Source organism: Perca flavescens, chromosome 10, assembly GCF_004354835.1.
Source record: "Perca flavescens isolate YP-PL-M2 chromosome 10, PFLA_1.0, whole genome shotgun sequence".
In the NCBI taxonomy this organism is placed as follows: domain Eukaryota; kingdom Metazoa; phylum Chordata; class Actinopteri; order Perciformes; family Percidae; genus Perca; species Perca flavescens.
In genome coordinates, this window is record NC_041340.1 from 15,939,863 (window position 1) to 15,963,542 (window position 23,680).

A 23,680-nucleotide genomic window follows, 5' to 3' on the forward strand; every position below is an offset into this window, starting at 1 on the left:
AAAGTACACAGTGATTTCTTTGCCAAAGAGGTCTGGTAGTTGATAACAGTTCTTCTCTTTTTCAGGGGATGAACGGAAGCCAAAAGTTGAGGTAATCATTTTGGTTTGTACGGGAGCTGCAGCCACATTCCTCTGGCTCATGCTTATCCTCTTCATCCGCAAGCTAAGGAAGGTAAGAAGTTACATTACTTCTTTAAATTAGAAACCACACGTTGTGGATAGTTCAAGTGTCATGCCAGTTGTGATTTTTCTTCAATTACTTTGCATAAGCGACTGACTCATGCTTCTTCTGAAATACAAATTTAGCAGTGATTATGATTCCCACATATCCTGACCAACGGAAAGTGTTAGCTCATATTTGTACAGTCAAAAAAAGAACATAATGTGCCCATGCAAAAAAAGACAGTGAGAAAACATGTAGAGCAAGAATGTCAACATTTTTTACTACCTACTGATAATTTGAAATGAAACGTAATTTCAAAACTTGGTTGTTGTGACATGATTGTCATTATCAAAACCTCTTGAAGATAATCATGAAATTCATATATGTCCTCAGCAACCGGCACAGTATAAGATGGGTCCGTCAATCATCATTGACCCCGACGAGTGTCCCCTCGAGGAGCAGAATGATCTTCTTCAGTATGACAGCAGCAAATGGGAGTTTCCCCGAGACCGCCTGCGACTAGGTGAGAATCCAATGTGCGGGGAAATGTCTCATATTGAAAGAGTTTCATATATTACAGACAATAATAAGGCACCAACTAGACACGTTTTTGACCTCCTCTTTTTTATATTTTAAATAGGTTGACAGAAGCTGAAATCCTTAACTTTCCACAAATTAAATGATGTTTAAGCATTAACAGAACATCTAGAGTCACGCTTGTGATATCTCACAGTATCAGTGTGTTTAAATAGCTAGCTAGCTAGCTGGATTAATGAAAATGTAAACAACCCAGCAGGTTGTCCTTGTTATTTGTGGTGATGAATGGGATTATGTAGATAAAAAATAAAAAATAAATAAAAAAGTGATTTTACTGTTACTTTCATTTATATCACTGTGTCTGATATTTCTGGTTGTCTGCCAGAAACACCTGATACTACCCAGAGCAATTTGGGTGAATATAAGCACTCAGACAAGAAGTTAACAAAAGGTTAAAAGTTCATTTTAAAAGTGGTTCATGGTGAGAATATACACAGTCACATTAGGATACATATAATAGGTGTCACCTCTCTCTGCAGCTGTTGGGTAGGGTCATTACTTATCAGTGACCTGTGCTGTCATCCAGTCTTACGTGAGCCATAAATTCTCCAGAGAAACTGCCTGCCAGCGTGTTGTTTTAATTACAGACCCATAGCCTGACTGACAGGGAATCCAGTCTGATTTTTCTGCCCAAGGGACAGGAAACTCTAATGTCGTTCCACTTACCAAATACCTTCTTCCTTTGCCAGGCAAAACTCTTGGCCACGGAGCGTTTGGAAAAGTGGTAGAGGCTTCTGCCTTTGGGATCGACAAGCTCTCAACCTGCAAGACTGTTGCTGTCAAAATGTTGAAAGGTAGGATGTCAAAATCTCATTGCATTTTCATACTGTCACTCCAACAGTATTAGAAAAGAATCAGCATTCGTATTGACACATATGTAGTTTGCTCACGTGGCCCCTCTTGTTCATCCTAGAGGTTCCGCAACCCATGATAGACAGGCCGGCATAAACGTCACAGTATCTACTGTTGTATGGGTAGCAGATGAATAATAGCTATCTGTCATTTCTGCAGAAGATTTATTTATTGTGCACAAATCAGGCTCATGAGCTACAGAACCACATGTGCCTGCAGCCAATGTTTTATGGCGTATCGGTTCAAAGTAAAGCATGCAATGTGTGTTCCAAGCAATGTGTGTTCCTTGCAAAGTGCAGTTAGTGGTAAAGACCTTTAACCCTGTTCTTGATGAAGAGATTGAGTGTATGTAGATCTGACAGCTCAGATCAGAATGTCCCAAATCTGCAGGAGGAAAAGAGTGAAGAAACAAGTAGAAAATGAGCAATAAAAAACATGTTTATTTTTGCCACATTTTAGAGATTCCAACATTTGGAAATTATCCGCTGTCTCCGGTCTTGAATTTTAAGAGGAATTATTTACAATCCCATTCCAATGTCCTTCTAAATATTCAATGAATGTTGGATCAAAAATGAAAACAGGAAAACCAACAAGCTGAAAAGAGTTTTAACTACAGACATTTAGATAATTCATTCACCCCAGCTTTATTAGAGTATGTAAATGACATCTAATTTTCAAAAAATCTAGCTTTGTTATTTTTGCATTACTAGAGAAGCATACTGCAGAACTCTGAGTGATTGGCTATAGAGGGATGATTTATCATGAAAAATAGGGCTGTTGGTTAGATGTACTGGTCACTATCATATCATTAATCTTGTCTCAGCATAAATCACAGACTCTGAGAGGAACAACTCTGGCTGTTCTTAGTCATAGATCAAACGTAATAGAAAGCAGCAGCTCTCCTCAAATTGACCGTGGTTTAGCTATAGACTCCCTGGCTGCTTTAGCTTCTAGCTCATAAATATCTGGTTGTTTGAAGCAACATAAAACAACCCTTAAATCTTGATTTTCATAATGCAATGTTAAAGCTTTATACCATTGTTCAGACTTATCAAAGTCAGGTATGTAATGTGAGCACCTCCCATTTTATTTCTTTAATTCTTTTGACATTTATCTTTGAGAATGTCCTCCATTGCTGGGCCTAAAGCAATTCTAGTATTTTTCCATCATATTTAATGAACTCCCAAAATCAAATTCCCCAGCTACCAGTGTTCAGTTTCCCCCCCAAAAATTCTCCCTATACTTGCAAACTGCTAAAACAGATTTAATTTTTTTAAAACAAGGTAAGCAGGGAAAAAATATCATCAACTGGATGTTTAGATTTTATATGTACACATTTTGGTATAAACATGTCATATGTTATTGTTATAATGTATGAGACGCATGAGATTTTTGAGTTGGTAACTAAAAAAAGCTTTTCTGTTTTTACCTATTTCTACAAAAATAGTTTAATAAGTCCCCATGCAGCCACATGTTGCGTTTCCAGTTGCAAAAACTGTTTACCACAGTTTACAGTAAACAAGGCCTCGGAATAGGCCTCGGGTAATGGAGAGGGCAGACAAAAAATGCCAACAAGCTGTTAATTATGCACACTAGTCTCTTAAAGTTAGTACAATAAATGGTTAAACTACTGGCTGTTTTTCAAAATTCAAAGTCAAATGTTCATACAGGTGAAAAGAATTTCTTGAAACCTAGATAAAACTTGTTCACCACTATTAAAATATAGATTCCATGTTATGTGTTTGAGTGTGTATCTTGGAACATAAGAACAGACCTGCATAGACTTCCTTCTTCATACTGTTATCTTTGGATATTATCTTAACTTTATCTTCACTAACAAAACCACATTGTTCAACATAAAAGTTTGATTTGGAATAACCAGAGGTTACGGGACAGATAGGGTGAGGGTAATGTAAGGTGGGGCGAAGAAGGTCGAGGAGAGGGGTGAATAATGGGCTTGATTGCCGGGGACGAACGGGGTTGTGTTGTGGCTGAACGTCTGGGAACCCGGGGGTTGAGAATCAGGGTGGAGTTTTTTAAGTCAGTAAGTTATTATTTTTTCATGGAGTTTGGATTCCAAGCATTTATATTGTTGAAGGTAACATTGTTGGGGTGATCATAAAACAAAATGAAAGGACAATGAAACAATAAAAATCTAATTTGTTAGGAAAACGTATAAAGTATGTTTAATGATACAACAACCAATGCTGAACACGTTCTATATGTGTTCACATTATTACAGGAGGCGCGACTTCAAATGAGCGGAAAGCTCTGATGTCAGAGTTAAAGATCCTGATCCACATTGGCCATCACCTGAATGTGGTCAACCTGCTGGGAGCCTGCACAAAGCCTGGAGGTGAGCTTTATTACTGAGAAAGTTTGTTGGGTGTAGAAAATATAATGTATACGAAAAAAGATGTTAAATTGATGCTAGATTGCGTGTTAAATTGTCAGTTCAATTTTAAACTTTAAGTTAAAATTGAGTAGAAATAATCATAAGAGATATACCATCTTTACAGGCCCATTGATGATGATAGTGGAGTTCTGCAAATATGGCAACTTGTCCAACTATTTGAGAGGCAAGAGAGATGACTTTCGTGTCTACAAGGTGAGTCACAAGCTGCATGATTGAAACTTTCCGGCATTCTTGCTTTCTCATCATTCTGGCTATAAGCTTGTCAGCGGTATGAGCAATGAAAACCCCATGCATGTCAGCAGTGGCGTTTAACCTCATCTCATTTAACATGATATATGTGTGTGTGTGTGTGTGTGTGTGTGTGTGTGTGTGTGTGTGTGTGTGTGTGTGTGGTGGTCAGAGCCAGGACGGTAAGGTGGTGTCGTCAGGATCGGGCTGCGAGCTGAGCGAGCTGATGAAGCGCCGCCTGGAGAGTGTGGCCAGCACCGGAAGCTCGGCCAGCTCTGGCTTCATCGAAGATAAGAGCTACTGCGATTCAGAGGAAGAGGAAGAAGGTAAAGGCCAAGCACGTCTTACTTCCCTTCAACCCCCTCCCCCCTTATGTTTGTCCCTCCTGCTGTCTCCCTCCACCCCCTCCTGTCACCTCTGCTCCACCCTTCCTGCCCAGGAATGAAAGCTCCCTTCAGATTGTTTTCTAGCCCGAGCCTGATGGGACGTTTCCTCCTCCTGTTCAGCAGTACAATCACTGCAGCAGGAGCCACTGTCACCCCACTGAGTCTGGGGAGGCGTCTGTTTATTTCCTGTCCTGAACTAAGTGTTGCTCTGCTCTGTGGCTCCGGCTCAGGCACGTCGGCCATGTTGTTCCTGATGTGTTGATTCTGGTTTGATTAGCTGTTTACTCAGGTGGACCAGTGGAAGGACTCCTTGTGAGTTCCTCTCTCAGACCCCCGACCAGTACGCTCGGCCCATAACCACACATTTCACCTGACATTTGGAAAAAAAAGAAAGAGGAATTGTAATTTGTTTTCATCTCTCGTCTGTAAAGGATGTTTTAAAGACAGAGTGTGTAGGAGGAGACACGTACGTGACAGGACGGATTGTTAATATGATTTGTTTTTACATTTGCAGTTTCCCCATGAGAATTGTAACCGTTTCATCTTTTCTGAATTATCTGACAGAGAGCTGCTGATCAGGCTCACAGCATTTAAACAAAAGCCTAGAAGAGTAGGAATAGTAGGATTATTGTCCTAACTTTAAACGCCACATACATCCAATTTGAAAACTCTGTTTCACTGGGAAAACTTTGTGTTCTTTCGTTTCACAGAATCTGAGGATTTATATAAGAGAGTCCTGACGTTGGAAGATTTAATTTGCTACAGTTTCCAAGTTGCAAAAGGCATGGAGTTCTTGGCTTCACGCAAGGTATTCTCCCTTCACACAAATCACTCTTAAGACATCTATTTCATTTTAAACAGTTGAATATACATTTTTTCAAAATCTATGTTGTAAGTGTTGTGTTTTTTTAATTTACATTACATGTCATTTAGCTGACGCTTTTATCCAAAGTGACTTACAATTGCTATATGTGCTATATGTCAGAGGTCGCACGCCTCTGGAGCAACTACGGGTTAAGTGTCTTGCTCAGGGGCACATTGGTTGATGTGTCGCAATGTGAATTGAAACCAGATCTCCCACACCAAAGGCATGTGTCATATCCACTGCGCCATCACCACCAAGATCATGTTATTTTGATTGTATTTATTTTGGACACATTTTACTCCGTATAATGAATCACCATACTGAACCGTGTGTAACTGGTGTGTTTAAACCAGAATATCCCAGTAGAAGCAAACTGGTTCAGAGAGAGTCAAATTGTTTAAAGTTGTCGTGCATGCAGTTCATTGTAAATGAATAAATATACAGCAAAATACAACCTAAAAGATTTGACTTTTCTTAAATTTAAGTGTGCACCATTTTCGCCTCTACTATGACACCCTGTAACTCCAGTGTTTCTAAAGGATATCAGTCTAGAACTCATTCATTTTTCAAGTCATTCATAACTTTGGGCAGACCGGATGGGACTGATTAGAGAATGAAGCCATTGTTGTAAATAACCTGTTACAGACCGTTTCTGAGCCTGGATATGGAACACATCATTTTCTATTGTACTATCACTAATGACTTGACCATGTGTTGTTCTGCAAGCAGACATGCTTTGTAGCACACAGAGTACCGTTGCAAAAGTCAATTACATGCAGAAAAGTTTAACTAACGCAGTGAATAAGATTGTGTTTCTTCCTTTTCTCATTAGTGCATACATCGTGATTTGGCTGCACGAAACATCCTGCTTTCTGAGAATAATGTTGTGAAGATTTGTGATTTTGGACTTGCCAGAGACATCTACAAAGACCCGGATTATGTGCGCAAAGGAGATGTAAGTTCATTAAAGTATAGTCAAGTATTTTTCCAGCTGTCTGGTATTTACTGTCTTACAGAAAAAAATGATGAAAGCATTTTAACTAATAGATTATATGCAAACAGTGAGCTATTACTGACTTGGCAGTAAAAAGGAGGACTGAATAAATACAGCAATTCTTGGAAATCTCAAGAAAATAATGGAGATCAATGTATTTATTTGAATACTAGATAAAGGGAACCTAAATATTTAGGAGTCTAAATAAGTCTTAGCTAAATCAAAAGCTGCACCTACTCCACAGATGTAACAAAAACAGATGTGTAATTAGTGAGATGTCCACACTGCTGAGATAAGGGAGTAAATTGTTTTGTATCTCAATGTCTGCACAGGCCAGACTGCCGCTGAAGTGGATGGCACCTGAGGCCATTTTTGACAAGATCTACACGACTCAGAGTGACGTTTGGTCCTTTGGTGTTCTCATGTGGGAGATCTTCTCTCTGGGTAAGTGTCGTGGCTCAGCATTAACCACTAGTTTTATAGTTCACATGCTGTTTAAGATACAGAGGAGCAAAATAACCCTGCTTATGGAAAAATCACACATCTAAACTTATGCACACATAAAACTATTTGTGAAAGCAACCAAATATCTATAATAAACGCAATACAAGTGATACACAGACATAAATGTTGAAGTATCAAGTTCCATTGTTTACAGAGGTGATTTATTTTCTTCAAAGTTAAAACCTGTTTCATTACAATATTTGTAATACCTTACATACAAATACATACACATGCCCCTGTCTGTAGTTAGAGGATACCATTATTTCCTAGTGAAATTTTAATATTGACATTCAATTCACATTTACTGGTAGTTTGTGTTTATCATCCCCACATATGCATAAAGCCAAACACAGGGTTCTGTTATCAGAGATGTTCAATGAGAGCTCTACTTGCTTGGTGGACTCGCTCGGTGCCTCAGGCTATACAGCCTTACCAGATGCACTGGGTAATAACTGTCTTCTTCTTCTGTGTAATTGGGCCTTTAGGACAAAGGGCCTCAGCTCACAAACTATTTTCATGCCACTCAAACATTAGTGAAGTGAGACTGTGATTTTTATTACAGGCATGGCACATTAAAACAAGAGAAAACCTCCTATTTAAGTTATCCGTTTCATCCCAGCTGGCAACACAAACTCAGTGTTACCAGGCAGCCAGATGAGTGTAAAAAGTGTGCCCCTGCTGTGAAACCACTGCAGCCTTTAAGACAGCATTGTGTGCCGGTCCATGACTGCCTGTGCATCGTGGCACAGAGCTCCCCACACGTTTCTAAAGCAAGACTCAACATGAAATATTGTATGTTTAAATGTCACCATGGGAAGCAGTGAAAACATAAGAGTAAGTGTAACCAAAGTTGGATGTATTGCTCTTCTGTATGTTTTGACTGTGTGCTGCGTTTGAATCACCGCCATACAGCGTCGTCACCCACTGCAGTGGAAAGAAAAGTGTGTGAAATTGCATATTCTTTTAAATGTAAAGCACACTGACATCATTAGGGCCCTTTCCCTTTTGTCTTTTCTTCTTTTTCTTGGTCTCTTTCTCCCGCTTCTTCTCTCTTGACACATTCTCACCACATTTTTCCGTTAAAGAAACACTTACACATCTGGGTAGTGTTAGCGGGGCCTCAGAAAAATAAATCAGGAAACAAGGATACAAAATGACCAAGAAAAATGGCAAAGAAGTGAGCTTTGCAACCTGATCACGTTGGGAGGTTAAAAGTTTCAGGGGTAACCCAAGCGTGTTTGTCAGATCGCTCTGTGAAGCAAAAGTGTGTCAGTTCCATTTTGTGGGTTTAAATATCCAAAGCTTGTTTGTATAGTGTTAATGCCAAACAGTTAACCAGACCCACCCCCCACCTCCCATGTTGATGTAAGATTAGACATTAAAATTAATTCCAGTTGTTGTTGTTGAACAGCATGTTTACACACCAACCCTCACATCAGCTGCAACTAGAAATATGAACCATGTGAACTGTTACAGTTAGGATTTAATTGAATGTTTTCGCTACACATATTGTGTCTTTTGCTAATGCAGTAAGCTTCATTTCTTTACAGTTTGAACACTTTGCCAAGCTGAATCTGTGGTTTCTCTATAAATTTGTGTAGCCACAAAGATGGTGTTTTATATTGTATGTGGGGATTTAAGCAAACAATTAATTAACAATTCATATTTATGACTCAGGAAATTGTATTGATAGAATACATAGAATGGGCAGTATTTTCCAAAACCAACACAAATGGATAGATGTTGGTTCAGTATATGTTTCCACAGGGGGGTCGGCTAGGCTCTAAATTCAAATTTTATTTCCAACATGGCAAGTTCAAAAGTAAATAAAATTAGTTGTGGTTGGTGAGTAATATATTTGACAGATTCATGACTCAGCAAATATAACAACATTACACATTTACTGTGTCATGATGAGTGGACCATAGTTACATCATCCAACCAATTCTAATCAAATTTTAGCAAGCTGTTACACAATCTGCAAGAGTTTGAAAACAAATCTGTGAGATGTTTTCATGTAGACTATTTGCGTTGGAAAGCTGCAGTGGTTAAACTCACTAGTGAAGTGAGATTTGTGATCCCAGTACAGAATCAAGAATGCAACAAAGACTGGGCAGGTGTTGTCTTTGTAACTGCACATTGTGCATAATCCTTGTTTGAAATGTATTATAATGTATGTTAAAAATATATTATAATGTATTATAATGTATCATTCGCTCGGAGTCTGTTGATTATATTCATATCATCTAAATGTCTTTTCTACTCGTGGCCCAAGACTTGGTGTTAATGTTACATTCAGTCATTTCCCCAGATACTTTAAAGTCTTCCAATGTCTATTTGTCAGTTTATTAGGTAAACCTAGCTAAAACTAATGCTGTCTAATACAGTTCTGCAATAAACCCTCCCTTTATGAAGGTTTTAATTCAATTCAATTTTATTTATAGTATCAAATCATAACAAGAGTTATCTTAGGACACTTTACAGATAGAGTAGGTCTAGACCACACTCTATAATTTACAAAGACCCAACAATTCCAGTAATTCCCCCAAGAGCAAGCATTTAGTGTGACAGTGGCGAGGAAAAACTCACTTTTATGAAGAAATCTTGGACAGACCCAGGCTCTTGGTAGGCGGTGTCTGGCGGTGCCAGTTGGGGGTGTGATGAACACTGGCAATCATAGTCACAATAAAGATTATGAAATAGTGACTAGAAATAGTAGTCGTAGTAGTTCATGGCATAATGTAATGTAATGTTACGTTTGTGTTGAAACTGTTTCAGGGAGGTTTTGATTGAACTTTATGAAGCTGTAGCTTGTGATGCTGTTGAACTGTAATGCATTATACAGAGAGGTTTTTCTGTTATTTAGCATATCCTTATCGATACAAAACGAAATAAAATAAAGAAACACCTGGTGTATATGTATAAGAGCAATTGAGTTTAATTCCATTACAAAATTCTTAATTGTATGTATTAAGTGCACTTTTCACCATCTTTTTTATTCCTCTCCTTTCTGCAGACACTTTTCCATGCAATAAGGGTTTCGTAGTTTGAAATGTAACAAGAACCGCCTGGGAGCCTAAGGATTTATTTTGGAGTCTTTAAAATACCTCAACAGTTTATCCAAGTATTTACATTGTAGGGAGGAAATCACTGTAGTTATTATGTGGCTGAGTATGGTGGCTTGTTTGGCTGAGTATCAATATCATTTAACCTTGCTTAAAAACGTAAACTGCAACATACAGTACATCTACATATACTGTGTATGGCCATTTTTATGCACAACAACAAATAACTTTGCAATCAACCTCTCCCCTTCTTTCCTTTCCCAGGTGCCTCCCCGTACCCTGGAGTCCAAATTGATGAAGAATTTTGCTGCAGGCTGAAAGAGGGGACTAGGATGAGAGCGCCAGAATACTCTTCCTCTGAAATGTGAGAATCTCTATCAACTAAACATACCTGCATGCCATCCACCTCAATAGAGCAATGAAGTAGAGTGTGTTTGGGAGCATTAACTTAATTTGCTGATTGTTTATCATGTAAATCTGTCTAAGAAAAATATGGGATTGCAAACATTTTTTAGTTTGAACTATCATTCAAACAAAAGTATATACAAGTCATGTGTATCCCAGCCAGTCAACTCCATATGCCCAGCTGCATGGTTTCCACACAGAGGCCAAAAATATATAGGCAGCAAGTAAAAGCCTTGGCTCCATATCGATATATACAGCTAAGGAGGCATTGTGTCTTTATCCCTCTTTGTGGTTGCACCAGCAGGTCAGGGGTGCCTGATAAGAATCATGGGTAATCCTACCATGAATGTTGCAGGAGGAAACATTAGCTACTGGTTAGCTCTGCAGCGGAAAGCTTGAAACTCTGAAGCATTTTCTGACTGACAGTGTGGCAGATGTAACTGAGCACCACGTTTAAATCCAAGTTCCCCCAAGCGTGGAGAGCTTAGAGACTGGAGATTGTTTTGAACAGGGGCTGGTGGATGGTGCTGGACATAAATATCTGTGAGAGAATAAAGAGTCTTCTTCTTTGGTATCAGTGATGTCAGTCAGTGATGCAGCTAGACAAACTTCTTTTTGTAATACTCACTCTTCTGTTTAATCTACAGCCGATCCAGACGCAGCAATCACAGTCTCAGCTCTACAACTAACTTCAACATGTGTGCATACTTTGTGTCTGGTTTTAATTTAAAATGACTCATATAGTCCACAAATCTTATTTGTTTTGAAAGCTTAATGTTGCACTTCTGCTTAATAATTTTGTGATACCAGAGTTTTAAAGCATCTTGTGCCAAGTAAAGCTAACTAAATTAATTTATCATCTTTGCAAAGCAGACAGTGATTGGAAATGATAGACAAAATCTAATCCAGACTGTAGTGTTCAGTCAGAACAGTAGATCTATAGATGCAGACCGACTGGTGCCCAGAATTATATATTTTAAATGCGTATAGCTTGTGAGGCCGGCTGCTAATTTGAAGCTGAGATAAAACCTGCTGATATCAGTGTAAATGGGATGCACAGTAATGCACTCAGAGTCAGTGGGGTGAATTCCTCTCATCCCCTCAATGGGTTTATGGTTGATCATATGTGTCTGTAAGCCCAGGTTTTTAACACCTGGACCCTCACCCCAAACTCGTAATATATAATAGATTTTTTTTAAAAAGCACTTGAGGTTGCAGTCTGTGTTGAGAAAATCATTTGTACTACTGTAGCTCTGATTCATCAGGAATGTTATCTTCCGTCTGTTAATGAGATTCCCCGTCCTGATGCATTGCAGAGGAATTTAGCGGATGCTGCTCAGAGAGTGGGAGGACAATAAATAGGATGCTCACTTGCCATCCTACCACACTTGCCCAACCGGACAAAGTAGCTCACTTCTACAGAATTTCTAACCTCCACCTCAGAAACACTCCCTTGAGGCCCCCAAACATGCGGGGATAGGCTATTTATTCTCATTGCGAACCAGGCAGGAAATGTGGTTTAAATTGTGCAATCATACAATGTGTATACTTCCCCCCTTTAATGATATGCATAAAGGCTGGGATCAAGCCCTCCACATCCTGTCAACGTTAGGAAGGCTCCCACCTGGATGAGTATACTCTATGTTTATTAACGTGGGAATCACAGCTGCTCGGCTTCTTACAGCCTGACAATACTGAAAGGAGCAGAGAGGTTTAGATGCCCTTCACACAAACTCAGATGGAGAGGAGGAGTGGGGTCGATAAAGCAGCAACGAACCATATGCTTTTCCAAGTCCTCAAACTTTAGATTGACTAAATATGATGCCAAAAGGGAATCATAATAGTAATATTTATATAAATCTTAAGACATCCGTAGGGAAAGTGGTGGTTGCTGCAATAAAAACAGGAGAGGGATCCATCACCCCCATCAATCCCAATCAGTAACATGCTGTGAATGTAATTTAAACAGCAGCCGTGGTGCTCTGTTTCTAAATTCCTCCACAAAATGAGACAGGCCACTGCAAGGGAAACTCACATAAAGGCTCAGAGTCTTCCCACATGGGCAGAGACGCTGACAGCTTGTCAGAGACCTGAGCAAGGCTGTCTGCTCTCACACCCAAGTCCAAAAGAGAATCAGATACTGCCCCAGAGGCTTAGGATCACCTGAGAATAGAAAACAGGGTATGTACAAATATTCTAGATGACAGTCAATTTTGAAGTGGACCAGATGTGGGCACTCAATGCAAAGAGGTTTGTTTATTGGACTACTAACCCTGAGGATAGTTTTTATCACAGTTTACAATACATCAACCCAAATATACTGTATGTTGGCATTAGAGTGTCTATCCAGAACGCTAAAGGCTTGCATGTGTCTGTCATGCAGTTTGTGTTCAGTGGTGTATTCTTTGCTCTTAGATATCAGACCATGTTGGACTGCTGGCAAGGGGAGCCGCAGGAGCGACCGACCTTCACTGAGCTGGTGGAACAGCTGGGAGATCTACTTCAGGCCAGCGTGCAACAGGTATGATAGACAAAAAAGAGTGTGTACTGTTTGAAAACTACATATGATGTGTCTTAGGCCTGTTTCAACAGTAGCAGTAATGAACCGTTTATGATAAGCAGCTGTTGAGCTCAGATAGGGGGGGCTGTGGCTCAGGAGGTAGATCAGTCAGATCACAAGGTTGGCGGTTCCATCCCAGGCTCCTCCTGTCCACATGTCGAAGTGTCCTTGAGCGAGACACTGAACCCCAAGTTGATCCACAGGCACTTTTCAAGATAAGTTAAATACTGAAGTCAAATTTCACACGTTCTAACGTGCTAACGATTGTATGTGACCATTGGTCAATAAAGTGTGAACGCAAACGATTGATGGTGATACACCAAAGAGATATATGGAAGTGTTTTCGTAGTTAATGACAAATAATGGAACTAAATTTTATTTCACGTTTAAATCCCCACATACTTCGGAATTTCTAATAAATACTGTTGCTTCACAGAACACTTAACAATAATAGTCACTAGTTTTGCCGAATGAGTCACAAACGCAAATATTCAGGAAGCAGCATTGCTGATCAGAGTCTTGCAGCCTGAAGAAGATTCAGAGCGGCATCTCACCCAGGGAGCTGCTCAGAGTAACTACGAGGGGAAGTAACACTAAACAAAAACACTTGGCTCCCTTTGAAATAGCAACATCATTCTTGTAAGAGGGACCACACTTCAAAACACCTGAAAAAACAATGTAAATATTAGTGTGACGCAAGATAATATTATCTGGTATGAATGCTGTGGAATGTCACGAACTGTGGGAGTTTGTAAATTGCATAAGGCTGTCAGAAAGTTTGTTCTAATTAGGACAACAAATATGCACTAGAGAAACAAATCAGTATTTGAGTATTATGCAAACATAATTCAAAAGCTAAGAAAGGTAATGACATATGTACCAATAGGCCTTTTTCACAGCAGACATTTTGACTTTCATAGGTTTTATTCTATTCAAGTGTCCCAATAAGCCGCAACAGTGAGCCAGCATGTACGATATCAGGACCCTAAAACTGAAGCAGTTAAATTGAATTTAGCCTATATTAATTATATTGATTAGAGAGGGAATTACATGCAGCAAAGAGCCGCAGGTCGGAAATGAACCCGCGGCTGCTGCGTCGAGGACTGAGCCTAAGTTTATGGGTATGCGCTCTACCAGGTGAGATTCCCAGGCGCCCCACCTGTGCTTTTTTAAAGAAAACAAATTAGGTTTGGCTAGGTTTTCCATCAATCTGTTTGTTATCAGGTGGACTGTTGAAGACCTCTAGTCCTGTTCTCTATTCAAATGAATATGATCAATGTATTTGAACCTCTCACCATCTATATAAAGCACAAAATAATTTATGATTATAGTAACTATAGTATATTATGTGTAACTCATTGAGCCACTGACATTTTAAACAAAAGTCGTGAAAAAAATATTTTTATAAAAGATGGAAATTGAAGAAAGTTGAGCACTTAGCAATAACGATCACTGGTGACAGGAAACTGGCCAGAGCCCGAACAAGACAGGGATTATTCTCAGTCATCAGGATCCACAAGATGCCCTTAGTTTCCACTTATAGCCACTAAACAGAAAGGGCTTCTAGTTCAGATTGTACATTACTGCAGACAGATAGGCATACAAAGAAAATGAATTATATTTCAGTACTTATGCAAAGACTACACAGGACTGTAGATTGAGTGGAGTAATAAGAGATAAAGACAAGGCCACACATAACATCATATGCATACACACGTACTACAGCATGTTGCATTACAAATGAGTCTGAGAAGCTTGTTTCTTCATTAGAAAAAAGTTCAGACTGGACAGAAAGAACAGTGGAGGGGTTTGACTAATATTAATTGGTTAATAAAGGTATTGTTACAGTGCAGGAAAGCTGGTCATGGACTCTGCTGCCTTCACCAATTTCATGAACTTTGTATTGGATTTATTAGGCATGACTTCAGTTTCTTTGGCTGCTCACCACAACCTGTAGATGATGATGACATCAACTTACACGTTCTTTTATTATTTGCATCATGAAAGCATAAGGCTGCCCTTTTAGATATTCTGTGTCTGTTTGGTTGACTTAGGAGGGGAAGCACTATATACCAATCAACACAGCCCTGCTGGTGAAGGTGGGAGACCCGTCAGCCACAGTGCCGTCAGAAGAGATGCCCACACGACCCGTCTCCCACCGTGACTCAGGGAGCACCTGGTGAGAACATGGAAAATGTATTCACTGGCTGGTTTACATAAGACAGACACCTGAAACGCTAATGTACTTGGACAGATGCTGCTATTCATAGCTATTCTTTATAGTGCTGAGTTGTTATATAGCCACACGAGCAACATGGCTCAAGGGATGGAAATGTTGATGTGTCGGACCCTCAGTCCACTTTGTTCCTGACCGGAGGGATTGTCATGACATTTGCTACAAACATTCATGGTCCCCAGTGTAATGTCTTAAGAAATTCCAAGGAAATAAATCACCTTATCTTAAAGACATGTAAACCTATCCTCAGACTGTTAAAGGCAAACAGCGCTGAGTCTGTTTTGCAAAGGAAATTCCTAAATCATTTCCCCATTTGGCACTGAATAATATTCCAAACAATTATTGTTCCTGTCATACTCAAACTAAACTCAACCAAGATAACATTTAGGTCTGACCTGAGGACAATGAGACGTGATTGGCACATGATAAGTAATGTACACACACAGCAGTCTTTGTGAGAAATTTCCCCAAAACCAATAGAGCCAGCTTCAAGATTTATGTCCACTTAAAATAATATGTGTTGAGCTCTTGGGTTTTCACAACCCCTCCAAGTGTGTTTATTGAGGTGTTGAAAAGCAGTAATGACAGTTAGCCTTTAAGCTAAATTAAGCAGTCGTTTTAGCCTCTGAGTGTTGAAATGCAAAGTAAACATGGTGTGTTTTCAAAGTACAACGTCATAGATGCTACATGTTGTTGATTTAAGTGATTAAGTTCCTGTGGTTTTGTTGCTGAACTTTGCCTCTGCGCTCCAGTCAAAGGATTCTTTAAACAGAAAGAGAACTTTTTGGAGACTTACCCTGGAAATATTTTCTCGCCAGGAACATCAAGATCCGTCCTGCTAGTGTGAAAACCTTTGACGAGGTTACCATGGAGGACAGGACTAATAAGAGCCACGAGGTGAGTTATTCATTCTAGACTTAAACCAGAAACAGATGCACAATCTGCGCTCTAACTTATCCTAAACCACGCAGTTAGTTAGATGACAGTTAACTAGAAACTTCACCCTGAAACATAAATGTCGTTATTTATGGTGGCTTGTTTGAACTGTATAAGAAGATATACCATTATTTTTGTGAATTTTAAAATAGCTTCAATTGGTACCTACAGAGTGTGATAACTTTATTCCTTCCCCGGATGTCATGTCATATGGAGTCCCACAAGGCTCTATACTTGGCCCAATTTTATTCAGTTTGTATCTGCTACCATCATATTTGTTTATTCAACACTGTGACCTTATGCCAATGACTCGTCACGTCGTTTAGTCAAGAAAATCTTAGCAATGTGCATTCCCTGCACTGCTGCCCCGCTGACATCAAAGACTGGTTGGCCTTTAACTGATAAAACGTTCTGGTAATTGGTCCTGATCATTATACTGTATAACAGAATCAACCCCTGATCTTGGATCATTGACAGCGAACTTTCAAACAGACATCAGATTTAAAGTCTTGTTTAGTCTTGCTATCTACAAATCAGAAATGTTGCCAAAGTCATTGAGGCAGCAATTGGTGCAAGTTGCAGCAAGTCTTCTGACAAACACCAGACTACAGTCCTGACTGAATTGAATAGACTCCATACTTGTTTTAGATTTCAATTTAAGATGTTGTTGATTACTTTTAAAGCCCTCGGCAGTTTGGCTTTACTATGTATTTTGGATCATTTAACTCCTTATTCTGTACCAATAACTGTAAGGAAGTTTTTACTTGTTTAGCTTAAACACTGTGCAACACATTCTCCCTCATTATCAGATCTACTGAGTCTCTGCCACATTCCAGCTTTAAGGGGCGCCCTGATACCTAAATTTATTTATTAAATTAAGTATCAAATAAAGGTGATAATTTCGCTCCAATGGCTTTATGATGTTGATTTTATTACTACATTTGGTCATTACCTGAGATTCTTTTTGTATTTCATGCTATTGTATTTTATCTGCACCTGTAAAGAACTTTATAACTTTGTAACTCTGTTTTTGAAGGGTTCTATAAAAATAAAGTTCACTTACTAACGTTTAGATATTTGTTATTTGTTCACCTCACATAACAAAGAAGAGAAGATTTGGGGTTTTAATTATTCTCTCTGTCTGTCTCACTATCAGGGCGGTCAGTCAGACAGCGGGATGGGCCTGTCGTCTGACAACATGGAGACTTTGAAGCGCCTTGAATCATTGGCAAGCCGACCCCTGAGCATCATGGCTCTGGCGTACGTACATTACACCACACAGCACCCCATCCAACATGGCATTTGACAAATCAGCACACACAAAAAGAGACTGCAAAATACCTACTTGAAAACCTCCCTGTTGTGCTGGAATGTAGACGCTATAACTGTCATACACTCACTCTCACAAACACGAGTTTCTTTTGCCTTAACAAAAAGTCGGCAGCTAGTTTTCTCTTTTGTATGGAGAAGCCGTGCGGGAGGAACAGTGGCACAAAGGAGAAGTGGGAGGGAAAAAGCTTGAAGGTGACAAACTGAAGAACTGAGCACAAAAGCAGAGTGGATGCGTCACTTGAGGTTTGGCTGTTTTAAAAGCATGCACTAAAACCCTTTGTTTTTTTTCCCTAAAAGAGTCCTGAATGAGATACCTCCAAGTCTGATTGAACTTATGAGTCATGGCTGCTAAGTAACAAACTTACATAATCTCTAAAGACTGACATTGGCTTACTAAAGACTGTACTCCAAAATGCTGCGGATCGTTTGATGACTTTAAGATGTGGATCCTGCCAGGTCAAGTATATAAAACCGTAATAAAGGGGGGGAAAACACTGAGACAATGTGTTCTCACTTTGTGGGTTATTTGAGGATAAAGTCAAATCTGAGTCAAATTTCTGTCAATCTTTTTCTTATGAGGGTCTCTGTAGGTGTCTTAAGGCGTACATATTAAGTTTTACAGCAGCTCAGTGGCACAGGGTCAAACCTCTGAACTCATTAATTACACTTTAAACCTTGTGGTATTATGCTGTTCCCTGCGCAGTAGCATCTATTAATACTCCTTCAAAGTAGTGTGACTTCCACTTAAAAGATTAAAGGAGGAACAGCAGTTAAGTAAATTGTCCTATAGCAAATCTGCATATGTTTCCCGAATCTCTGTTAAGTTGAAGAGGAAAGAGTGTGAACGATATAGAAGCGCTTGTAAATTATTAAGAGGGAACATGTAAACAACTGCTGGGGAAGTAACTTATGAGACACTTAGTAGAGTCAATGAAGCACTATAATTAATTTACAACTGACCGAACTTCTCTAACACTCAAAGTGTCTTTTAGAACTCAAAAGGTCGAGGCTACTGAGACGCATTACAGGCCTTCTTGTGTCATCAGGGCCTCGGTGTGGCAGAAACTCGGGCATGCAGAGAATGATCCACATTTTGAGGGGAGGACTTCCTTGCTGAGCAACCGCTCAATCACTGCCACCTTTGAACTTAGGAGGGTTTACAAGGGCCACCCCTGTTAGCTATTGCGCTGTGCTCCTTTTGTTAAGCTGAAGTCCACCTGTTGCTCCCTTGGCCTTCACCACTCCCGAGCCTGATTTCTTTTTAAACAGAAGCAAACAACACAACTTTTTGTTGATTGAGCAATATTGCCAAGAAAGCTGTCTTCCTTAGACAAAACTGTAAGTAAACATTAAAATCCAATAAGGTAAAACAGTCTACATTAATTTTACTATCATAAAAGAATTTCAGCTCAGAGAAAAAGGGATTTTTATCCTCACTCATTTTGTTTCCTGTTGCTCAATTGCCCATTGTATCCCACCTTTTGCTTGGCATGGACATGGCAACACTACTATTGTTAAGTATTTTTGATGGCTAGTTTATCAGGTAGTAATTCATCAGGACAACATTCCAGTACAGCAGCGTCACTTTACCCCCACTGGGCGCTGACCCCTTGGCCTCGAGAAAGGAGCTCTGGAAACCCTTGGCAACCTCAAAGACAATAAGAGGCAATTACTCATATTCTGAGCCTCAAATGAAGCAGAAGCACTCAGGATGATTGATTACATCATATATGAATAAAGAAAGGTTTCCCGGATTGTACAGCTTCACAAGGGGCATTTCTTAAATTAAAGAATATCAAAACAGACCTCTATTGTACAATAAGTTAAAGTGCACACAGCTTGTTGTTTACCCATTTACTGCATCAATTTCAGCCCTGATTATCTAGTTTTTCCACAATAAAGAGTTATGGCATTAAAATCATTTGAAAGATGCTATAATAATATATACAAATCAATGCACTGAATATTTAGTGAGTTACATACTGAGGACACAAGACTTTTGTCATTTCTTGGTCAGGATGTCCCTGATTTGTTGTGTCTGTTGTGCTTGATTGTCAGTGTTTTTGCAATTAGGATTGTTGATTACGAGGCTGATGATGTGGCCATTTACATAACTACATTTTCATTAACAGAAAAATTGGGAGAAGCTCATGGATATTAGAGCTTCACCTAATGATTATTTTCATTATCGACTAATAATAACTAAGTTATTTTGTTTATATTTGTTTATAATATGTCATCAATGGTGAATTCCCCTTAGCCTAAAGTGACATCTTCAAATGTTGTGCTGTGTCCAATCAGCCCAAAGAATTTAGAATTTACACTGATACAAAACAGAGAAACATTAACAACTAAATTAAAAATTGATCTTAAAAAAATAAATAAAAAGACTTTAAAAATGATTATTTAATCATCAAAATAGTTGCTGATCAATTTTTTGTAGATCGATTAATCGACTACTTGGTTTAACTCTAATGGAAATGTTTAAAAATTGTGATCATAATAGATGGAGACATTTTTGTTTTGCTGTGTTCTAAGTACATAATGAAAAGCTTCACTCTGAATCAACTTTCTGTCATTTCAGTGAGAGATTATTTTGTATTTTAGGTTTTTAAGCATGTAGAGATGAATAGTTTGTGTTTTATGTTCACAAACCTGCTTGTCTTGAATTGCCCCTTGAAAATGATGTCTTTTGAGTTGTTGTATGTTGTATTGTGTATAGTATGGTGATATTTCCCTGTTATATTTATGCCATATCTCTTTGTGTTTTCAGGATGAAGGCAGTGAGTAAGAGTAAAGAGTCTGTGCTGAGTGACACAGAGAAGTACCCACCCACAGTCCCCTCTCTGGACTTCAGTCTGGATGACTCGGCCCTGGACGCAGATTTGGAGTGTCACAGCCCGCCGCCTGACTACAACTATGTGGTGCGCTACTCCACCCCGCCTGTGTAACCTCCTGCTCCAGCCCTGGAGAGAATCTGAGTGACAGCCTTGAGGCCATTGCTTTGTTCTCCTCTGTTTTGACTCTTATCTCTGGACTGTAGCAAAGTTTGAGAGGAAAACACATTCCCTCAGATTCCCTCTTAAAGTGTTTAGAAAGGACGCTCTGAAATGAATCAAGAATCTACTTGACTGTAACGTCCAACTTTCAGGGCGTCTGCTGAGCAACAAAAGGAAACCTGTAGACTCTTGATTCCTTTCCAGTTTTCAGACACAGGCTGAAACGTTAATGCTGCTGGTCCGTTCCACATTCACTGTGATATGTCAAACAGCTGGAAACAGCCTCAGGTATTTCTTTCATCTACTGTGAAAACGAACCACAATCATTCCCACTTTACCACAGATCTGATTGAACTAAAACCTTTGATGATGAAGAGTAACATCCAGAAAAGAAAAGAGAGAGGAAAGCTGAGGCTTTTCACGTTGATATTGATTGACTTTTTAATATCTGTTTTCATTTTATTAAAAAAGTGAAAATGGGATTTTTTAATTTAAAAACAAAACGTTAAAGAAAAGACGTTTTTGTAATGTGGCTACATCTGCTCACATGAAGGTTGGCTAAAGTTCTGATTTGTTCAAAGCAAAAAGCCGATGACAACAATGAACATTTATTGTACTTATACTTATTTGCGTCACTGCTCCTTAAATTCCATAAAAAAATATCAGCTCAACTAACTCAGGTTGACCCAGAGTTACTGTCATGTTGTGGTGGGTGTGTTTTAAGCTCTCCTGGTTTATTGAAAATCACAGGTTAATGAGGAAACAGGGTAGAGCCGAGAGTGAGACCAGGCGGCTTCAGATTTAACATTACAGCTCGACCATTGAAGCATTTAAATGAAGAGTTACTGTAGATCTTCCTTTCCCAATCTAGTGTTGAAGAAACTCAAACACTGTGTTATTTTTATTTGGTCAAACTAAAAAGAAAGTGAGAAGAAAACATGTCATGTGTACAAAAACGAGATTAGACTTCATAGGAACAGTTTATTCAAAAAGCACTAATAAAATGTATTTATTTAGATTGTGAACACTGTCATTTAGTAATGTTTTAGAATTATAATTAAAAGTTAACCAAAGGATTTTCCAGCTCAGTCTTCCTATCAACATGTAATATCCCAACACTTCACCCTAGATGTATATGCTGTTAGTGCTGCTGAACGGAAACATGTATGTGGATTTATGTCCTTCGTCTTGTGCTACGTGTTAGTAAGCTCCCTTGTAAAAGAGATTTGACTATCTCAATGGGACATCACCTGGTAAAATAAAGGAGAAATAAAAAAATAAATAAAAAGCTTGCAGAGCAGGCTACAAAAACTCTACATGTGTGTGAAGTGAGCACCAGTCTGCTCTGGATCATGTTGTATTATTTTTTTATCATGTAAAATCATGCATTTTGTTTGTAATACCATATGTATTGAAAGTATTGTGGACCGAACTTACTTAGCGTACAAACACCCTGTATAAATGTGGCTAGCTTGTCCTTGTTGACCAGTAAAGAAAACAGTATTTGTCAGTGATTAAACTGCAGTAAAAATAGATGGATATTTTGAACCCCTGTGTATTTCCAAATGATGTTTTATTTGTGACCAATTTGTTTTGTTTATGCGGAGAGGAAGTGATTACCATATGCACTGATACTTTATATCAAGTATAATTTCTGTATTGGAAAGTTATATTATTATGAAACAGTGTTGAGGGTCAAAGATTTCTGATTTATTTTGCATTTTTATTTAACTATTCATAGTAGGAAATTAACATTTGTAGTATTTGTTATACTATTTCTTGCCAGTCTAACATCATCCTTTTTTATGTAAGTATGTTCACTTATAATTCTGTCTTCAATTTAATTTGAGTTACTGCTATCACAATAACATTGAATGGATTTTATTGCATTTCTTTATACATAACCATGAGTAATAGGACCTCCTATCTTTTTTGTTTTGTTCAAACAGTGTAACAAGTTAGTTTTGATGAAAGTTATGTTCCCCACACTGTTAACTGAGTATATGAAGTAAATAAATGAATAAAGATCTATATATTTATACATTACCTGCAGTCTCGACTTATAATTGCTTACAATACTTATATGAGAAAAACAATAATTCTAATCAGGCATTATACTGATATTCATGATTCTCAGAGGATGAATCTTACTAACTGATAATCTGTCCCTCTAGCGCCACCATGAGGTTGACGTTTGTGGTTTACAGTAAAATTTCACAACTATACGATGCATTAACTTGCAATCTGGGGCAGACATTAATGGTCTTTGTGAACTTTGTTGATTCCCTGACTTTCCATTAGGTGCCATCCTCAGTTCAAAATGTACAATAAGCATTGCAGCAACAAAGCTAATTTAATCAAACATAAATCTGCTGAAAATTACTCCAATTCAGCAAAACCCCTCACAGATCTGTGCACATTTATTGTGTGCTTTGGATTTTGTTCTTCCTAAATAAAAAAGTGGGAAAATAAAAACGTGTTGCATGCTAAAATGTTTTATTTATTTCTTGTAAATCATCTCATGACCCCTCACATTTTTTCTGACACCCATTAAAGCAGGGATGTTGAACTCAACTTCACTAAGGGCCACACTGGAAAATGAGAATCACATTAAGGGCCAGACATGTTGGACATGTTTTTTTTTAACCGAAAAGTTTAATAATACCTTTGATTGTATCATTCATGTCTCATATAGCTTTCTCACTAACAGTTTGGTTGACACAAAGCCCTAAACCTTAGCCATCATAGCTTAGCCATCATAGAGTTTAGCAAATCAAAGATTCATTTTTTTTTACAATAACCTGTTTCACAGCCTGAATATGTAAACTCTCTGGTTCTATGGCAATTTCTGAGCCTCAAAGTCGGCAAATCTGCCAAATTATGCTTTGAGTGTCGCACAACTGCAATCTGTCAAATCTATAGTGAACATACATGCGGGCCATCAAAATTTGCAAGGGGCCGAATTTGGCCCGCGGGCCTTGAGTTTGACACATGTGCATTAAAGGATGAACAAACATGACCCGAGGCTTCATACTATTCTTAACTCCAACCAAGTTGATTCACAGAATCAAAATGCTCCTTAATTATTCCCATTTGAATTCTCAAACCTTAATGAAAAGGTCTGTTTGTGGACTGTGCCATC

General features: G+C 38.7%; 1 protein-coding gene across 1 annotated transcript in view; it reads left to right on the forward strand.

Annotated features, from left to right (window-relative positions):
* kdrl (kinase insert domain receptor like) overlaps positions 1–22,584 on the forward strand; it is a 45,926-nt gene extending 23,342 nt beyond the window's left edge. Inside the window, exons 16-30 of the mRNA XM_028588668.1 lie at positions 66–172; positions 557–686; positions 1,450–1,554; positions 3,855–3,968; positions 4,132–4,220; positions 4,429–4,582; positions 5,353–5,450; positions 6,340–6,462; positions 6,834–6,945; positions 10,335–10,434; positions 12,891–12,996; positions 15,090–15,214; positions 16,090–16,168; positions 17,364–17,467; positions 20,313–22,584. Coding sequence (XP_028444469.1) covers positions 66–172; positions 557–686; positions 1,450–1,554; positions 3,855–3,968; positions 4,132–4,220; positions 4,429–4,582; positions 5,353–5,450; positions 6,340–6,462; positions 6,834–6,945; positions 10,335–10,434; positions 12,891–12,996; positions 15,090–15,214; positions 16,090–16,168; positions 17,364–17,467; positions 20,313–20,490 — 1,724 coding nt within the window. The 3' untranslated portion in view covers positions 20,491–22,584. The remainder of the gene's footprint in view (positions 1–65; positions 173–556; positions 687–1,449; positions 1,555–3,854; positions 3,969–4,131; positions 4,221–4,428; positions 4,583–5,352; positions 5,451–6,339; positions 6,463–6,833; positions 6,946–10,334; positions 10,435–12,890; positions 12,997–15,089; positions 15,215–16,089; positions 16,169–17,363; positions 17,468–20,312) is intronic.
* The last annotated feature ends 1,096 nt before the right edge of the window (positions 22,585–23,680 follow it).